The sequence below is a fragment of the Mustela lutreola genome, chromosome 4 (assembly GCF_030435805.1).
Source record: "Mustela lutreola isolate mMusLut2 chromosome 4, mMusLut2.pri, whole genome shotgun sequence".
NCBI lineage: Eukaryota > Metazoa > Chordata > Mammalia > Carnivora > Mustelidae > Mustela > Mustela lutreola.
Genome location: NC_081293.1, coordinates 95,417,715 through 95,435,803, shown reverse-complemented (window position 1 = coordinate 95,435,803; position 18,089 = coordinate 95,417,715). Strand labels below are relative to the sequence as shown.

The following is an 18,089-nucleotide window of genomic DNA, read 5'->3' as shown; positions in this document are numbered from 1 at the left end:
TTGGTTGCAGAGGGAAAGAGGATGTTGCAGTAAATGCCTTGGAGATGATCCAAAATTTAAAGCAACGGAAGTGGTTCCTATCCAGTAGTAAAATAATAATTCTATGTGTGTGATATTAGGTGCCTGTCTTGCAGTTTTGGAAATCACTAATCTTTTAATAAAATACTGGATATAGATATTATTAAAAGCCAGAGGTAGCATTTAGTATCTACTCTTTGCTTTGACACTGCCAGGCTACGTTGAAGGGAACTGGGTTTAGCCTTTTTTTTTTTTTTTTTTTTTTCTCTTTCTCTCTTATGCTCTGTCAGCAGAGTAAGTTCTAAATCCCTAAAATCTTAGCTATTCTTTAGGCCCCTTAAAAGCAAAGCCTTGTGTCTTATTCACCTATGTGTCTATCCAAGTACTTCCTATGGAGTGTTCTAGAAATAATTTCTGTATCAAAATGGATTCTTTCCAAATTTTCCATCACTACTTATCCACAGAGCAATTAGTAGTTATTTTTGGCTGCTAGGAGGCATATTTACTGCAACATTTTGCTTTTAGCCCCAGTGAGTAAGGTCTTATATAATTTTATTTTAAGCTTACATTCACAGTTTTATTTTTCACCACAAAGGTTATTTGTCCTACAATACCATCATTTCTTCCTCCTAAGACCTTAAGTACCTGTCTACACAGCTATTTATAATTTCCATCAGACTTAAGACAGAGATTTAAGGGAAAACTTCAGAAGGCTTTTGGCATCTGAGTTATGGAAGGATGTCAATCAGTGACTGACTTCTGAGGGGTACATTTCTTAATAGAGGTTTACTTGTCCTTGGAGGGGGCGAATGTGGATGCTGGTTCACCTCAGCAGTGACCACACATAGAAGAGGGGACGTGCTCATTGGCTTGCATTCAAAGTACTAGGGGACACTTGCAGGTTTTGCATTAATTTTTCGCTGTCTACACTCGCATGCCTTCTTGTCATCACTGCTTGGGGCTGCTTCTTTTGGTCACCAAGTTGTTTCAGCTGGTGTGAGCCATACAGTATGTTGTTGGAAAATTCTTTAGTATGCTTAGTGATTTGCTTCATGGAGAGAGGGTTACAAGCTTTCCTACTTTATGCGACCTGGAAACCTTCAAACTTCTCAAGTGCACAGACCAAGTCTATATCTGCATCTTATCAGAAGGAGAGCAGGGGCATTCCCTGCCTAGAGAGAAAACGTACCATGAAATACCATGCTGACTTGTACCTATTCCTCAAGGACATACTTCTATCAATTCACACATCTTTTATTTTGTCCTTTTCTCATAACTGAACCCAGAATAGACTCCCTTACGTCCAACAGCTTTCAGTTTCATAAAAACTTTCCATTGTGGAGTCTGTGGCATTAAGTTTTATGAGATGCTTTTCATTTCTAAGGAAATTTTCATATTCCCTAGTGACAAAAGCCAAGACACCAGCTGAGTCAGGTCTCAGCTTCTAACTGGTAGGGAGGGTTTGGTGCCAGAGGAGAGCTCCTCCAAGGCACCAGCCAAAGAACTCACTATGGACTGTTCTCAGCCCTGTGATGTTTCCATCCAACCCACACTGTTGTCTCCATGGTTTGAAGGAGGGGCAGAGCAGAGACTGTAAAAGACTTGGTGATACTTTTTGTCACTGTGTTGCACAAGAACACTTTATATCTTTCCTGTTATTTAACAACCATGGTTTTGCAACACACACCAAATGTATGTCTAATGGAAGTTCTGACACAGACTTAACTCTGAACTTTATGAGCATTCTGATTTAAAACTGTAGATGTAACTTTTAATCATGTTATAAAAAGAAAATTTTTTCTTTCGAAAATGGTTAGGTCACTTAAACTACTTCCAACTGTTTTGCCCTAGAATCCTGTTAATTTTGCTTCAACCTGCTTCTGTCAAAGCTTTATTTCTTAGATTTAAATTCATTTAGGGTTAATTTTATTTTTAGAGCTCCATAGTCTATGGACAAATTATTTTAAGAGTCCTGTGTATTTATGGTTGTGTCCTGTCGTAAGTGACGGCATATGTAATAGAACACATTACTATTGTTTTCAGAATAGGACACCTTGTTGATTTTTTATCAAGACTCAGTATCTGCCATTATCATGAAAATAAGAGAAAATGCACAATGTGATCAGATACATTAGAGACCCTCACGGGGTAGTTGTGACTACAGATGCAAGCAACAGTCGTGCCTTAATGATTTTTCCTTCAATGATTAGTGGGTAACTCAAGGTTTTTCTGTCTTAGAAAAGGAGGGGACAGAGGAAGGGGTGCCTCACCCATGTCTATCCAACTAGAGTTGTTTTTCTCCAACACTAGGCATGCAAGAAGCCTCAATGAAGCTCACAGAGTCGCTGCATGAAGTCTACGAGCCTGACTGGTATGGGCGGGAAGACGTGAAGATGGTTGGTGAGGTATGAGCCAGGATTACAGACCACAGGAGGCCGGGGCACTTCTGCCAGTGTTCCAGCACGATCCACTGAATCATGACAGGGCACTGTGCACCCAAAAGACACCATATGGTTCTGCCATCCAGTTCAGCCCAAACTCATAGTGATTAGAGAGCCACTGTAAAACTACTAGGGTAGACAGCTGTGTGTTAAAGATGATTTTTCTTCAAAACAGGAATAGTGTTTTCCTGTCCCTTTCTACACATTTTAGCTCATCTCAGCAGCAGAACTGGCTCAGGGCATGATTTTGTATATGAACTTCATCCCTGCACCCCTTCTCTCCCCATCCCTTCTTGAAAACAGGGTCAGGAAGCGCAAAAAGCATCTATTTCACTTAAATGCCACTGGTCCATTCACGGGTCTGCAGAACCTAAGGACAGATGTGGTCAGCCTGCTAATAGGAATGTAACTTCCAGAAGCCTTTGTCTCTAGACATGTCTTAACACCAGAAATCCAGTTTGCAGCCGAGGGCCATCTAGCTGGGAGGAAGTGAGAAAGTGGGTATTTCATGCTTTGCCAAAGGTCTAATGGGGTGGAGACCAGGAGTGGTCTCTCTATGATGTTGCATGAGTTCTTCAACTTCTCAGACTTGAGCTTTCTCATATGCAGAGTAAGAATAAGAATTATACCTACTAATAACACATTTAAAGCCTGTGTATTCCCATGATTGGGATGATGCTTGGAGCATGTCGTTATTACTGATGGTAGCAAAGTGCCTGTCAGGGCTTCTCTCATGTCCAGATTCTTTGTTAAAGAGCAGTGTTTGTCATGCCCACTTGGCATGAGCTCACTGATGAGTGTTGAGGCGTGGAAGGCCTAAAGGTATGGCCACCCGAGCTGGAGAGAAAGGCTGATTTGTGATGCACTGGCCATCTATGTGGGCTTTGGAAAGCTGGGTTAACAGTGCAGCCCTAGGCTGCTCCATGAAAATTCTGACACCCCATATTGACCTTCATAATTTTGTTAGGATAAAAAAGAAAAAGCCCAGAGATTTATTTATAAGGAAAGTTCTTGGCATTCTTACCCATTTAGAAAACTTTCAAAATCCGAATCTGGCAAAACCAGCCTCCACACACCACTTTCCCATGCAGTTACTAAATAATTGCTTTTTCTCACCTTTCTTCAACAGGAAGACAACATTTCAACATCATGTTGTTAAATGCTTACCTTATACATTTCTGATGACTGGTGTATAATTAACAGTTCATTGTGAAAAGAAACTTTAATGGATACTAGAAACCTTTGTTACTAGCTTTCAGAACACCACATTACATTCTGTGTGTGACAGGTGCCACTGTTGACATTTATTCCTTCAGAAAATGGCTGCCGTGCCACCTGGGTCCTTGGAGGTCCTGCCAGGATTTTTGAAACCTTTAGTTGCAGATCTAAATATGGGCTCTTCCGATGGTGAAGAAGCCAGACATTACATGTGGAAAGCATCTATTCATATCAGAAGATGAGCCTTTTCATATGGAGGGTTTACATTTTTTTGTTGGCATAAATTTCATAAATTGGCATCTGTAACAATGAGGATCCGTATTTGAAGTGTGAAACAGAAACACAGGCAACTAAGCCCCCCCAAAAATGGTTTTCCAAAGGTAGAAATTTATCTCTCTTTCATAAGAGTTGGGAGTGAGCAGCCCGGGTCTGGTGACGTCAGGGTCCATCTTTGCCATCCCTGCTGCCTCCTGGCCATCGGCTTTCATTTTTGCCCCCAGTCAGCAAATGGAGGAATTGGGGAAGACCAGCATCTTTTTAGGGACACTTCCTAAAAGTTCATCCTTTTGGCCAGACCTTAGTCTCGTGGCTACACTTAGCTGTGACACAGGCTGGAAAATGTAGTCTGTATCCTTGGTAGCCTACATTGTCGATTAGAAGTGGTAACCAAATTGCCTTGAAATTTTATTGTATTATTAAATAATCACGTTTTTTTCTAACATGTGTTATCTGAGGAAGTACTATTTATCTAATTTGATCATACCTGATTTGTTTTTTAGAAGCTTGGTGAAAAGTATCCTTAAAACACTTCAGCAGTTTTTTCTTTATTTCTCTTCTTTCAGAAATGTGATGTCCTGTGGGAAGACTTCCATCAAAAACTAGTGGATGGGTCCTTGCTGACACTGGATACCTATCTGGGCCAATTTCCTGACATAAAGGTATTTTACTTTGTGTCTGTAAAGGGAAGAATTGAATGGTTCTGTGTACTTACTGAAATGTGGGCAAGAGAAAAGTGAAATTCAGAGTCCTCCAACTGACATCAAAGACAGTAACTTTTCATTTATTTAAGCATGGAAGCTTTATCCTGTTCCTGTTGGTTTGAAATGAAATGTAGCCACAGAAATCACATTTTCCCCTTTAGCGAACTGCTTCAGCTTTCATTTCTCATGTCTTTTTAGTATCCCAGATATAAAATTGCAAACCAGATACCAAAAATTCTGATCTTTATATTCCAACCTTTTTATTGTATAGCATGATAAGAATTTCCATTAGAATAAACAGCAGTCTCCAGGAAAGGAGAAACTTCATTGCAAAGCTGAGAGCAAGATCTAATCTTTCCTTGTTTATTGTTCAGAGCATACCTGCATGTGTTTTCTCTCCTTAAAATTTTCTGGATCATATTGAACTGTTAAGATAGAAGTGTATCAAATACATTAGCAACTGGATCTAACAATATCTGGTCTAAAACATCTGTCTTATTTGATGCTTGGATTCATTGATGGGAAATACATAAGCAGAGGATCAAACATTGTAGATATAGAATTGACTCTGGAGATAGAGATGGTTTTTAAACCATCAGGGCTGTACCTGGTAGATGGTAGTGGGAATAGATCTGCACCCCAGTTGTTTTTCCTGCACAAGAAGGAATACCAGGTAAGTACCAGGGTGCTGGGCTTCTTCTAGGTTGAAGGTAGACGTGAACCAGCATTCATCCATCTGAAGAACCTTAATTAGCTGACTTCTGATGTGAATCTCCACTTTCCCCTGGTTTGCTCTGTAGCCATGGCCGAACACCGGGACACTAGCTGCAGGAACATGCACTGGTCTTGGCCATAAAGCATGAGCAGCGCTCCTGTCAATGAAATCAGTTTCCTTGGTTCCATACATAACACCTAACAACTAGATGGCCAGCATCCAAAGTGTGTTTTGGGATGCAAGGGCACCAAACAAAACCTCAGTGGACCAGACTGGGTACATCAATTAGCCTTGGTGGCAGAATGTCACAGAGAACAAGTCCAAATGATAGATTCTCAATGATGTTATCATAATAGGCAGGAGAACAATTCAGAGGGCTGTTGTATGATTTTATCCTCTTTTAAAGATGTAAGTTGGCTTTTTAAAATTTTCTGAGAGATTTAAAAAATAAATTAAAAAATTTTAGGATCCAGTGAGGCTAGATGCACTAGCCTATAGGGAATATGTCTTGGGATATCTTCAGATTATTTTTTGGCGGACAGTCAGTCACATTTTGACTTAGAGTTTGTAACATTTGTGGAGCAAAGAGTCTCAGAATCATTATTATTACACTTCAGAATATCATTTATTGTGTGGTAATTTAATCTGCATAAATATCAGTTCCTAACAAATCAGAAGAAGATAAGGGAAAACTTCGACCTTGTACTTGAAAATTTCAAAGCAGTTTACAAACTAGCCTAAATTATTTATGTAATACACCATCATAGTATGATTTAAGTAAGCAAATGAAAGCTGTGATTGACTAGAGAAAAACACATTTGAAAAGCTGTTCAGCTTCATGAACAAAAACTTAGTATCCTCAAAAAAATGTGGAGGATCTTAGTTGCTGTGGTCCTACTCAGCTATCATTATTTGGAAATTGGCCATACTCTCTAGGAGTGTATAATTTGGGAAGACAGATACACACAGAAGTACCTGCCTTGAAACACAGATTAAAATAAAATCATAATGGGAGTACTTGGGTGGCTCAGTTGATGAGGCACCTGGCTCTTGGTTTTGGCTCAGTCATGAAATCAAGCCGCATGTCAGGCTCCATGCACGTGGGGAATCTGCTTATGGATCCTGTCTTTCTTCCTCTGCCCTTCTGCCTACCCATGGTCTCCCACTTCCCTCTCTATCTTTCTCTAAAAGTAAATAAATAAATCTTAAAGTAGATTAATTAAATAAAATCATGATGGATGAGATTAGCTCGGGTTTTCAGTTTGTTTTACATCAGAAAGATGAAGAACTCAGAACTTTTGCTTAAGCAGTTCTTTTCCTGAGGTCCACAGTTGAGGTCATGCACAAAGATGATCCTCCAGTGATTGAACCATCTACACGAGATACGTGGGGAAAATGTCATCTAGCTGGGTGTCTTGAAAATAAATAAAATACATTTCATGGTGTTGTCTGCATCATGGAAAGAGGCTGAAATAATCTCTGTTTCTCTTTCTCTGAAGTCACATTTAGGATATCCTACCATACACATAGGGCTTCAACCAAAGTAGAGAATTGCAAGACTGTTTCATATGGCAAGGAGTTGTTCCTAATATTTGAGAGGTGGTTTTTCTGTGAAGATAAACCTAAGGTATCCTCTGTGTCTTTGCTCACTTGAACGGAAGGTAGAAGGGGATGAAGACCCTATCACGCCATCAAGTTAGTGCTGAAGGTTTCTGTAATGAACGGGCTATTGATGGAAAGGAAGGTAATGACTAAAAACACTGTATGGAGAATTTTCGAAGCATGGAACACAACTGACTTCTCTGACTTCCATTAAAATCAAACAGTTCATGTATAGTTAAAACGTCAGGCAAATTTCCAAATATTTACTGCCGCTCACCAGCAAGGGCTATGAAGTACCATTCATGAGGGAATGATGTTTGACTTTTCCAACTGTGATTGGCAGGGCACCCAGTGTTACAGTTCTTATTACACAGCACTGACATCTAAAATCAATATTCTAATAAGAGCCAGCTTGTCATCAACCCAGGCAGCCTTACAGCTGTGAGCAGTTATTGTAAAATGTGGTAGATTGCATCTTGGCTGCCCCACATAAGCACCTAAAACATATATTTACAGCAGTGTGACAAAGTGAATTCTGGATTGGGGTTCTTATTGACATTTTAAAAAACACAATAAATTAAAAGTTTTTACTGTATAAGTTCAGTGTGCTGTGGGAAATTTGAAGAAATTTCAATTGAGCCATTTCATTAAACTCTTTACTGTTAAATAAATAGAAATTGTATTATTTCCCATATAAAAGGTAAGGTGAATTAACTCTACCCTTAGAAGATTTTATTCTTTTTTCAAGTTTTTCAAGTGTCAGATAAGGAAGGAAATAAGATTGATATGTATTTCCAACACAAAAATGTGTGAATCAAAATGAGTGATGGACTTCGAAACAGGCCATCTATGGTAAGCCCTACTCTGTAATGGACTTGTCGGTTACCCAAGAAAATGAGTCACATAATTTATTTCACTTCTTGTTTTTGAACAAAAAAGATGACCTAGTATAATATACTCTTCCACCTTATTCCCAGGCTTGGAAGACTTTGAATTTTGGCTCTTTTCAAAAAATCACATTCATCATCAAAGAATCAAGATTTTCTTCTTGGAAGATACTAAAGAAGAGTTCCACACCCTACTCCCTCCCCTACAAGTTCATGAAGCAGAGCTTTACCAGAGATACCTGGAGTTACACAAGGTCACTGCTTCAAGGGACAGTGTTCCTTTGAAGGTAGTAGTAAGATGTTTGCTAAAAAGAATGAGCGTTGTCACTTTATAGGCACACTGTCCCCACTAGGGAACACTGAAGGGCCTCCCTGCATCCTGCCTAGACTAATTCATCCCATATCTTTAAGCAAATGTGAGTTGGCCATGCTTTCCAGTACTAATACCAGTTAGAAGCAGTAGGTGTAGAGGGTGAAGAGATTGGAAGTAGCTGAATGAGAGTAACTGCCCCAACCCACTTCTCACCCATCCTGAAGGGAGTATAGAGGAATAGCATAGAGTGACAGGTGGTAACTGAATTCTGGGTAGGTCAGAGAAATATGGGCGTAGTTAGAAGGACTAACCGAGAGTCAGGAGGAGGGCTGGGACTGGGTGAGGCAGGTGAGGGCATTAGAGTTCAAGATCTAAGGAGGCACCCACTCTTGGTTGCTGAGCCCACACCTATGTGACCCTGAAAGTAAGGGCCTTCTTAGATGTTGGGCCTGGGTGTCTCGTGTGCCACAGCCTACTCCTGGTACTGGTTGGCTGACATCTAATTCATCTTTGCTACAGACTTTCTGAGCAATTTTAGACAAGGAATCAGTTAATCTCATGCAACTCGAAATTCTCTACATGTAAAGTGGGAATAATCTCTGAAACACCTATACTGTAGGTTGCTGAGGGTCTGTGACTTGTGACTGTGTTTCTATGCCATAAACATATTGTTGGTTTCTTCTTCTTACTATATTAAATTTGAAAGTTTTTTAAGGATCTCCTCTTGTAGTAGTTCTCCGATTGGACTGGCTTGGTGTAACTGGACCACAAGGGTCTTTTCTAAAAGGCCAAATTCTTGGGCCTCATAACAGACTAATTAAATTGGCTTATTATTTACTTATTAGTTATCCCTCTTTTCTTAAGGTTTATTTATTTGAGGGAGAATGCATGTGTGTACGAGCCAGGGGGGAGGCAGAGTCAGGGGGAGAGATAATCTCAAGCACACTCCGCACTGAGCATGGAGACAAACACAGGGCTAGATTTCACCACCCCGAGATCATGACTGAGTCCAAATCAAAAGTTGGATGCTTGACCACCTGAGCCACCCAGGTGCCCCTTACTTTTGTTTTAGATATTTATTTATTTGAGAGATAGAGTACATCTCTTTCACTTAAGCTTTTAGTGGTTGCTTTATAATTTATAATGTACATCTTTAATTTTACCAGTCTAACTTCAAATACTATCATAGTACTTTTATATAAATAATATACCTCCAGTTCTTTCTTCATTTCTTCTGTTATTATTACAAAATTTTCCTTTACATATGTTATAAAACCCACAGTACATTTTTCTGTTTCTTTTTTGTTCTAGATAATCAGTTACCTTTTAAAGCACTTAGAAGTAAAAAACCAAAATCATGTATATTGACCTTGAATTTTATAATTTCTGGTACTTACTTTTTTTGTGTGTAGCTTTCCTTCATATTAAAATTCCTATGATAGCAGTGGATTCTTTCAGTTTTGTTTATCTGCGAAAGACTTTTTAAAAAGATTTTATTTACTTAGAACACACACAAGCTTGGGAGGGGCAGAGAGAGAGGAAGAATGAATCGCAAGAAGATTCTGTGTTCAACACAGAGTTTGATGTGGGGCTTGATCCCATGATCCCAAGATCATAACCTGAACTGAAATCAAGAATCAGATGTTTAACCAACTGAGTCATACAGGCTCCCCAGTCTGATTAATATTTTATTTCACTTTTACTTTTAGAAGGTATTTCATTGGGAATAGAATTCTGAGTTGGCAGATTTCTTTTTCTTTTTCTTTTAAATTTTCAGCACATTAAAAATGTTATATCATTGTATTCCGGCTTGTATAGCTTCTCAAGATTAGCTTTCTATAATCCTTGCCTTTGTCTTTATATTTTTCTTCTTGATTTTACGCAGTTTGGCTATGAAGTGTCTGGATGGATATTGTTCGGTGTTTGTTATTCTTGGGGTTTTATGAGTTTCTTAGGTCTGCACTTTTGTAGATTTTATTATTATATAAATTTCTCAGCCAATATCTCCTTAAATATTTCTTTTGACTTAACCTCTCATCTCTTTTGGAAACTCCAAAGACCATGCTGGACTATTTAATACTGTATTACAGGTCTTGTATGCTTGATTCCGTTATTTTTTAACCTCATTTCTTTTTATGTGTGTGTTTTTTAAAATTTAATTTTATTTTGTTTTTGATGTTCCAAAGCTCATTTTTTGTGCATCACACCCAGTGCTCCATGCAATACGTGCCCTCCACAATACCCACCACCAGGTTCACCCCACCCCCCAGACCCTCTCCAAAACCCTCAGTTTGTATCTCAGAGTCCATAGTCTCTCGTGGTTTGTCTCCCCTTCCGATTTCCCCCAGCTCACTTCTCCTCTCCATCTCCCAATGTACTCCATGTTATTCCTTCTGCTCCACAACTAAGTGAAACCACATGATAACTGACTCTCTCTGCTTGACTTTTTTCACTCAGCATAATCTCCTCCAGTCCTGTCCATGTTGATAGAAAAGTTGGGTATTCATCCTTTCTAATGGAGGCATAATACTCCATTGTATATATGGACCATATCTTCTTTATCCATTTGTCTGTTGTAGGGCATCTTGGTTCTTTCCACAGTTTGGTGACTGTGACCATTGCTGCTATGAACATTGGGGCACACATGGCCCTTCTTTTCACTACATCTGTATCTTTGGGGTAAATACTCAATAGTGCAATAGCAGGGTCATAGGGTAGCTCTATTTTTAATTCCTTTTTTAAAATTTTTTATTTATTTTTTCATTTGTTTTCAGTGTTACAGAATTCATTGTTTATGCACCACACCCAGTGCTCCATGCAATACGTGCCCTCCATAAAACCTACCACCAGAATCACTGAACCTCCCAGCCCCCTCCCTTCCAAAACCCTCAGTTTATTTCTCAGAGTCCATAGTCTCTCATGGTTCATCTCCCCTCTGATTTCCCCAACTCACTTCTCCTTTCCTTCTCTTAATGCTCTTTGTGTTATTCCTTATCCTCCACAAGTAAGTGAAATCATTCGATAATTGACTCTCTCTGCTGACTTAATTCGCTCAGCATATATTCTCCAGTCCTGTTCATGTTAGTACAAAAGTTGGGTATTCACCCTTTCTGATGGAGGCATAATATTCCATTGTACATATGGACCATATCTTCCTTATCCATTTGTACATGGAAGGGCATCTTGGTTCTTTCCACAGTTTGGTGACTGTGGCCATTATTGCAATAAACATTGGGATACAGATGGCCCTTCTTTTCACTACTTCTGGATCTTTGGTGTAAATATCCAGTAGTGCAATTGCAGGGTCATTGGGAAGCTCTATTTTTAATTTCTTAAGGAATCTCCACATTGTTTTCCAAATTGGCTGCACCAACTTGTGTTCCCACCAACAGTGTAAGAGGGTTCCCCTTTCTCTACATCCTCTCCAATACATGTTGTTTACTGTCTTGTTAATTTTGAACATTTTTTAACTGTTGTTAGATACCACATTGAGGTGGTATCTCAATGTGGATTTGATTTGAATCTCTGGATGGCTAATGATAATGAACATTTTTTTTCATGCGTCTGTTAGTCCTTTGTATGTCTTCATTGGAGAACTGTCTGTTATGTCTTCTGCCCATTTTTTGATGTGATTATTCATTTTGTGTGTGTTTAGTTTGAGGAGTTCTTTATAGATCTTGGATATCAGCCCTTTGTCTCTACTGTAATTTGCGAGTATCTTCTCCCATTCCATAGGTTGCCTCTTTGTTTTGTTGACTGTTTTCCTTTGCTGTGCAAAAGCTTTTTATCTTGATGAAGTCCCAAAAGTTCATTCTCAACTACCACCAAGGAAATAGAAACAATCATCAGAAATTGTCAACAGTTATATGCCAGTAACTTAAGCAACCTAGATGAAATGGATGCATTCCTGGAAACCTATAAACCTCCAAAACTGAATCAGGAAGAAATTGACAACCTCAGTAGTCCAATATCTAGTAACAAAATTAAAGCAGTGATCAAAAACCTCCCCAAAAAACAAGGGCCCAGGACCTGATGGATTCCCTGGAGAATTCTTCCAAACATTCAAAGAAGAAATAATACCTGTTGTCCTGAAGCTGTTTCAAAAGATAGAAACAGAAAGAAAACTACAGACTCTTTTTATGAAGCCAACATTACCCTAATCCCCAAACCAGGCAAAAACCGCATCAAAAAGGAAAATCTCAGACCAATATCCCTGAGGAATACAAATGCCAAGATTCTCAACAAGATCCTAACTAATAGGATCCAACAGTACATTAAAAAGACTATCCACCATGACCAGGTGGAATTTATCCATGACATGCAGGAGGAGTTCAACATTCACAAATCAATCAATGTGATAAAACAAATCACTAAGAGAAGAGAGAAGAACCATGTGGTCCTCTCAATTGATGCAGAAAAAGCATTTGACAAGATACAGCATCCGTTCCTGATTAAAATGATTCAAAGTATAGGGATAGAGGGAACAGAACTCAACTTCTTAAAATCTATCTATGAAAAACCCACAGTGAATATCATCCTCAATGGGGAAAAGCTAACAGCATTCCTTATGAGAAAATCAGGAACACGACAAAAATGTCCAATCTCACCATTGTTGTTCAACATAGTACTAGAAGTCCTAGCAGCAGCAATAAGACAACAAAAAGAAATAAAATGTATTCAAATTGGAAGTTGTCAAACTCTCTGTCTTCGCAGATGACATGTGACATGATAGTTTATATGGAAAACCCAGAGGACTCCACCCCCAAACTACTAGAATTCATACAGCAATTCAGTAATGTGGCAGGATACAAAATTAATCTACAGAAATCACTTGCTTTCTTATACACTAATAATGAAAAAATAGAAAGGGAAATTAGAGAATCGATTCCATTTGCTGTAGCACCAAGAACCATGGGAATAAACCTAACCAAAGAGGTAAAGGATATGTACTCAACGAACTACAGAACACTCATGAAAGAAATTGAAGAAGACACAAAAAGATGGAAGAGCATTCCATTCTCATGGATTAGAAGAATAAACATTGTCAAAATGTCTATACTGCCAAGAGCCTTCTATACTTTCAGTGCCATTCCGAGCAAAATTCCACCGGCATTTTCTGAAGAGCTGGAACAAACAATCCTAAAATTTGTGTAGAATCAGATAAGACCCCGAATTGCTAAGGAAATGTTGAAAAAGAAAAACAAAAGTGGGGGCATCACGTTGCCCGATTTTAAGGTTTACTACAAATCTGTGATCACCAAGATAACATGGTACTGGCACAAAAACAGACACAGTGGAACAAAGTGGAGGGCCCAGATATGGACCCTCAACTCTATGGTCAACTAATCTCAGACCAAGCAGGACAAAATATACAGTGGAAAAAAGATAGTCTCTTGAATAAGTGGTTCTGGGAAAATTGGACAGCTGTGTGTAGAAGAATGAAACACAACCATTCTCTTACACCATACACAGAGATAAACTTGAAATGGATAAAAGACCTCAACGTGAAGCAGGAATCTACCAAAACCCTAGAGAAGAACATAGGCAGTAACCTCTTTGACATGGGCCACAGCAACTTCTTTCAAGATATGAAAGGAAACAAAAGAGAAAATGAACTTTTAGACTTCATCAAGATCTCTTTGTATTTTAATGCAAATAATTTTCTTGATGCATTTTCAAGTACACTGTTCTTTCTTGGCTGTTTCAAGTGTAGCAATTAGTGTATCAAAGAAATTTTTCCTCTCTGACATCCTTTTTAAAAAATTTTTTACCTTTTCCACTTGATTTTTACTTGATCATTAAAGTTTCCATATTTCTACAGAAATGACCCATCAGTTTATGTCTGTTATTCTCCTTTTCAACTGGATACTTCCACATATTAGTCATAGTCATTTTCAAATTTCTGTTTGGTATTTCCAGCATCTGGGTTATGTCTCTGGTTCTTTTGATTGCTTTATCTTTTCTCATGGGTTTTCTTTTTGTGTGTGTTTCATTAGTTTAGATTGATTCCCAAGACATCATTTAGCGTGAAGCCTGAAGTAAATGCCTTGAAATGGGCATGAGTTTTTGTCAGACCAGTAGTGGAGGGGGGTGCAAATCAATCTGATCATGAATTGAGCTGGATTTAGGTTTGTTGGTTATTATGATTATTACTATTATTACTTTCATTGCACTATGGCTTTGACATTCCTTTTTTTTTTTTTTTTAAGATTTTGTTTATTTGACAGAGCGAGAAATCACAAGTAGGCAGAGAGGCAGTCAGAGAGAGAGAGAGAGAGAGAGAGAGAGGAGGAAGCAGTCTCCCTGCAGAGCAGAGAGCCCGACGCGGGGCTCGATTCCAGGACCCTGGGATCATGACCTGAGCCGAAGGCAGGGGCTTTAACCCACTGAGCCACCCGGGTGCCTCAGCTTTGACATTTCTTTAGAATTGGGCTGCTAATGCCTTGTGCTTATCTGCTAACATCTATGTTTCCAGACTGTTGTGTTGAAGTCTGGTTTTTGCCTCTCCTTTGCTCCATGTAGTATAGGTCATTGGATGCCAGAGAATTTTTCTCCGTGTCCTTGTTCCCTATCAGATCTTACTTCCTTGTGTGCCTGTATTGCAGAAGGAGCCTCTCTCTATACACTTGCCCTACTTCCAGTGGTAGGCAGGTACCACTTAAAAAAAAAAAATTTATTAACATATAATGTATTATTAGCCTCAAGGGTACAGGTCTGCGAATCGCCAGGTTTACACACTAAACAGCACTCACCATAGCACATACCTTCCCCAATGTCCTTAACCCAACTACCCTCTACCTACCGCCCACCCCCTGCCCCCAGCAACCCTCAGTTTGTTTTGTGAGATTAAGAGTCCCTTACGGCTTGTCTCCCTCGCGATCTCCTCTTGTTTCATTTTTTTCCTTCCCTACCCCTCAGACCTCCCACTTTGCCTCTCAACTTCCTCATATCAGGGAGATCATATAATTCTCTTTCTCTGATTGACTTATTTGCTAAGCATAATACCCTCTATTTCCATCCACGCCATTGCAAATGGCAAGATTTCATTTCTTTTGATGGCTGCATAGTATTTCATTGCATGTACACACCACATCTTCTTTATTCGTTCATCTGTTGATGGACATCTAGGTTCTTGCCATGGTTTGGCTAATGTGGAAATTGCTGCTATAAACATTGAGGTGCACATGCCCCTTCAGATCACTACATTCGTATCTCTAGGGTAAATACCCAGTAGTGCGATTCCTGGGTCATAAGGTAGCTCTATTCTTAACTTTTTGAGGATCTTCCATGCTGTCCAGAGTGGCTGCACCAGCTTGCATTCCCACCAGCAGTGTAAGAGGGTTCCCCTTTCTCAGCATTCTCGCCAGCATCTATCGTTTTCGGACTTAATAATTTTAGCCATTCTGACTGGCATGAGGTGGTATCTCATTGTGGTTTTGATTTGTATTTCTCTGATGCCGAGTGATATGGAACACTTTTTCATGTGTCTGTTGGCCATCTGGATATCTTCTTTGGAGAAATGTCTGTTCATGTCCTCTGCCCATTTCTTTCTTTCTTTTTTTTTAATTTTTAAAATTTATTTTCAGCATAACAGTATTCATTGTTATTGCACCACACCCAGTGCTGCATGCAATCCGTGCTCTCTCCAATACCCACCACCTGGTTCCCCCAACCTCCCACCCCCCGCTCCTTCAAAACCCTCAGATTGTTTTTCAGAGTCCATAGTCTCTCATGGTTCACCTCCCGTTCCAATTTCCCTCAACTCCCTTCTCCTCTCTAACTCACCTTGTCCTCCATCCTAGTTGTTATGCTCCACAAATAAGTGAGACCATATGATAATTGACTTTCTCTGCTTGACTTATTTCACTCAGCATAATCTCTTCCAGTCCTGTCCATGTTGCTACAAAAGTTGGGTATTCATCCTTTCTGATGGAGGCATAATACTCCCATTTCTTGATTGGATTCTTTGTTCTTTGGTTGTTGAGTTTGATTAGTTCTTTATCGATTTTATATACTAGCCCTTTATCTTATATGTCGTTTGCAAATATCTTCTCCCATTCTGTCAGTTGTCTTTTGGTTTTGTTGAATGTTTCCTTTGCTGTGTAAAAGCTTTTGATTTTGATGAAATCCCAATAGTTCATTTTTGCCCTTGCTTCCCTTGCCTTTGACAATGTTTCTAGGAAGAAGTTGCTGTGACTGAGGTAGAAGAAGTTGCTGCCTGTGTTCTCCTCAAGGATATTGATGGATTCCTTTCTCACACTGGGGTCTTTCACCCATCATGCGTCTATTTTTGTGTGTGGTATAAGGAAGTGGTCCAGTTTGATTTTTCTGCATGTGGCCATCCAGTTGTCCCAACCCCATTTGTTGAAGAGACTTTTTTCCATTGGACATTCTTTCCTGCTTTGTTGAAGGTTAGTCGACCATAGAGTTGAGGGTCTATTTCTGGGCTCTCTAGTTTGTTCCACTGATCTATGTGTCTGTTTTAGTGCCAGTACCATACTGTCTTGAGGATGACAGAATTTAGTAGAGCTTGAAGTCTGGAATTGTGATGCTGCCAACTTTGTCTTTCTTTTTCAACATTCCTCTGGCTATTCAAGGTTTTTCTGGTTCCATACAAATTTTAGGATTCTTTGTTCCATTTCATTGAAAAAATGATTGATATCTTGTTAGGGATTGCATTAAACATATAGATTGCTTTAGGTAGCATAGACATTTTCACAATATTTGTTCTTCCAGTCATGAGCATGGAACATTTTTCCATTTCTTTGTGTCTTCCTCAGTTTCTTTCATGAGTACTTCATAGTTTTCTGAGTACAGATTCTTTCCCTCTTTGGTTAGATTTATTCCTAGGTATATTATGGTTTTGGGTGCAATTGTAAATGGGATTGACCCCTTAATTTCTCTTTCTTTTGTCTTGTTGTTGGTGTATATAATAATGCAAAAAATTTCTGTGCATTGATTTTATATCCTGACACTTTACTGAATTCCTATAAAAGTTCTAGCAGATTTGGAGTGGAGTCTTTTGGGTTTTCTACATAAAATATCATATCATCTGCGAGGAGTGATACTTTGACTTCTTTTCCAATTTGGATGCTTTTAATTTCTTTTTGTTGTCTGATTGCTGAGGCTAGGACTTCTCATACTATGTTGAAAAGCCTTGGTGATAATGGACATCCCTCGTGTTCCTGACCTTAGCAGAAAAGGTCTCAGTTTTTCTCCATTGAGAATGATACTTGGTGTGGGTTTGTCATGGATGGGTTTGATGATATTGAGTAAGTACCCTCTATCCCTACACTTTGAAGAGTTTTGATGAAGAAAGGATGCTGTGCTTTGTCAAATGCTTTTGCAGCATCTATTGAAAGTATCATATGGTTCTTGTTCTTTATTTTATTAATGTATTGTATCACACTGATTGATTTGTGGATGTTGAACCAACCTTGCAGCCCTGGAATAAATCTACATGGTCGTGGTGAATAATCTTTTTAATGTACTGTTGGATCCTATTGGCTAGTATTTTGGTGAGAATTTTCACCTCTGTGTTCATCAAGGATATTGTTCTCTATTTCTCCTTTTTGATGGGGTCTTTGTCTGGTTTTGGGATCAAGGTAATGCTTTCCTCATAAAATGAGTTTGGCAATTTTCCTTCCATTTCTATTTTTTGGAACAGTCTCAAGGGAATCGGATTTAATTCTTCTTTTATTTATTTATTTTTTAAAGATTTTATTTATTAACAGATCACAATTAGAGAGGCAGTTAGAGAGAGAGAGAGAGAGGAGGAAACAGGCTCCCTGCTGAGCAGAAACTCCGATGGGGGGCTTGATCCCAGGACCCTGAGATCATGACCTGAGCTGAAGCAGAGGCTTAACCCACTGAGCCACCCAGGTGCCCCTCATTGCTTATACCCCTTAATGGTAG

The 18,089-nt window shown here is 39.1% G+C and overlaps 1 protein-coding gene across 2 annotated transcripts in view; it reads left to right on the top strand.

The window, feature by feature from the left end:
• AMPH (amphiphysin) overlaps nucleotides 1-18,089 on the top strand; it is a 263,695-nt gene that overhangs the window by 139,873 nt on the left and 105,733 nt on the right. For both annotated transcript variants that reach the window (XM_059170541.1, XM_059170540.1), the window contains exons 4-5: nucleotides 2,329-2,423; nucleotides 4,520-4,615. In XM_059170541.1, coding sequence (XP_059026524.1) covers nucleotides 2,329-2,423; nucleotides 4,520-4,615 — 191 coding nt within the window. The remainder of the gene's footprint in view (nucleotides 1-2,328; nucleotides 2,424-4,519; nucleotides 4,616-18,089) is intronic.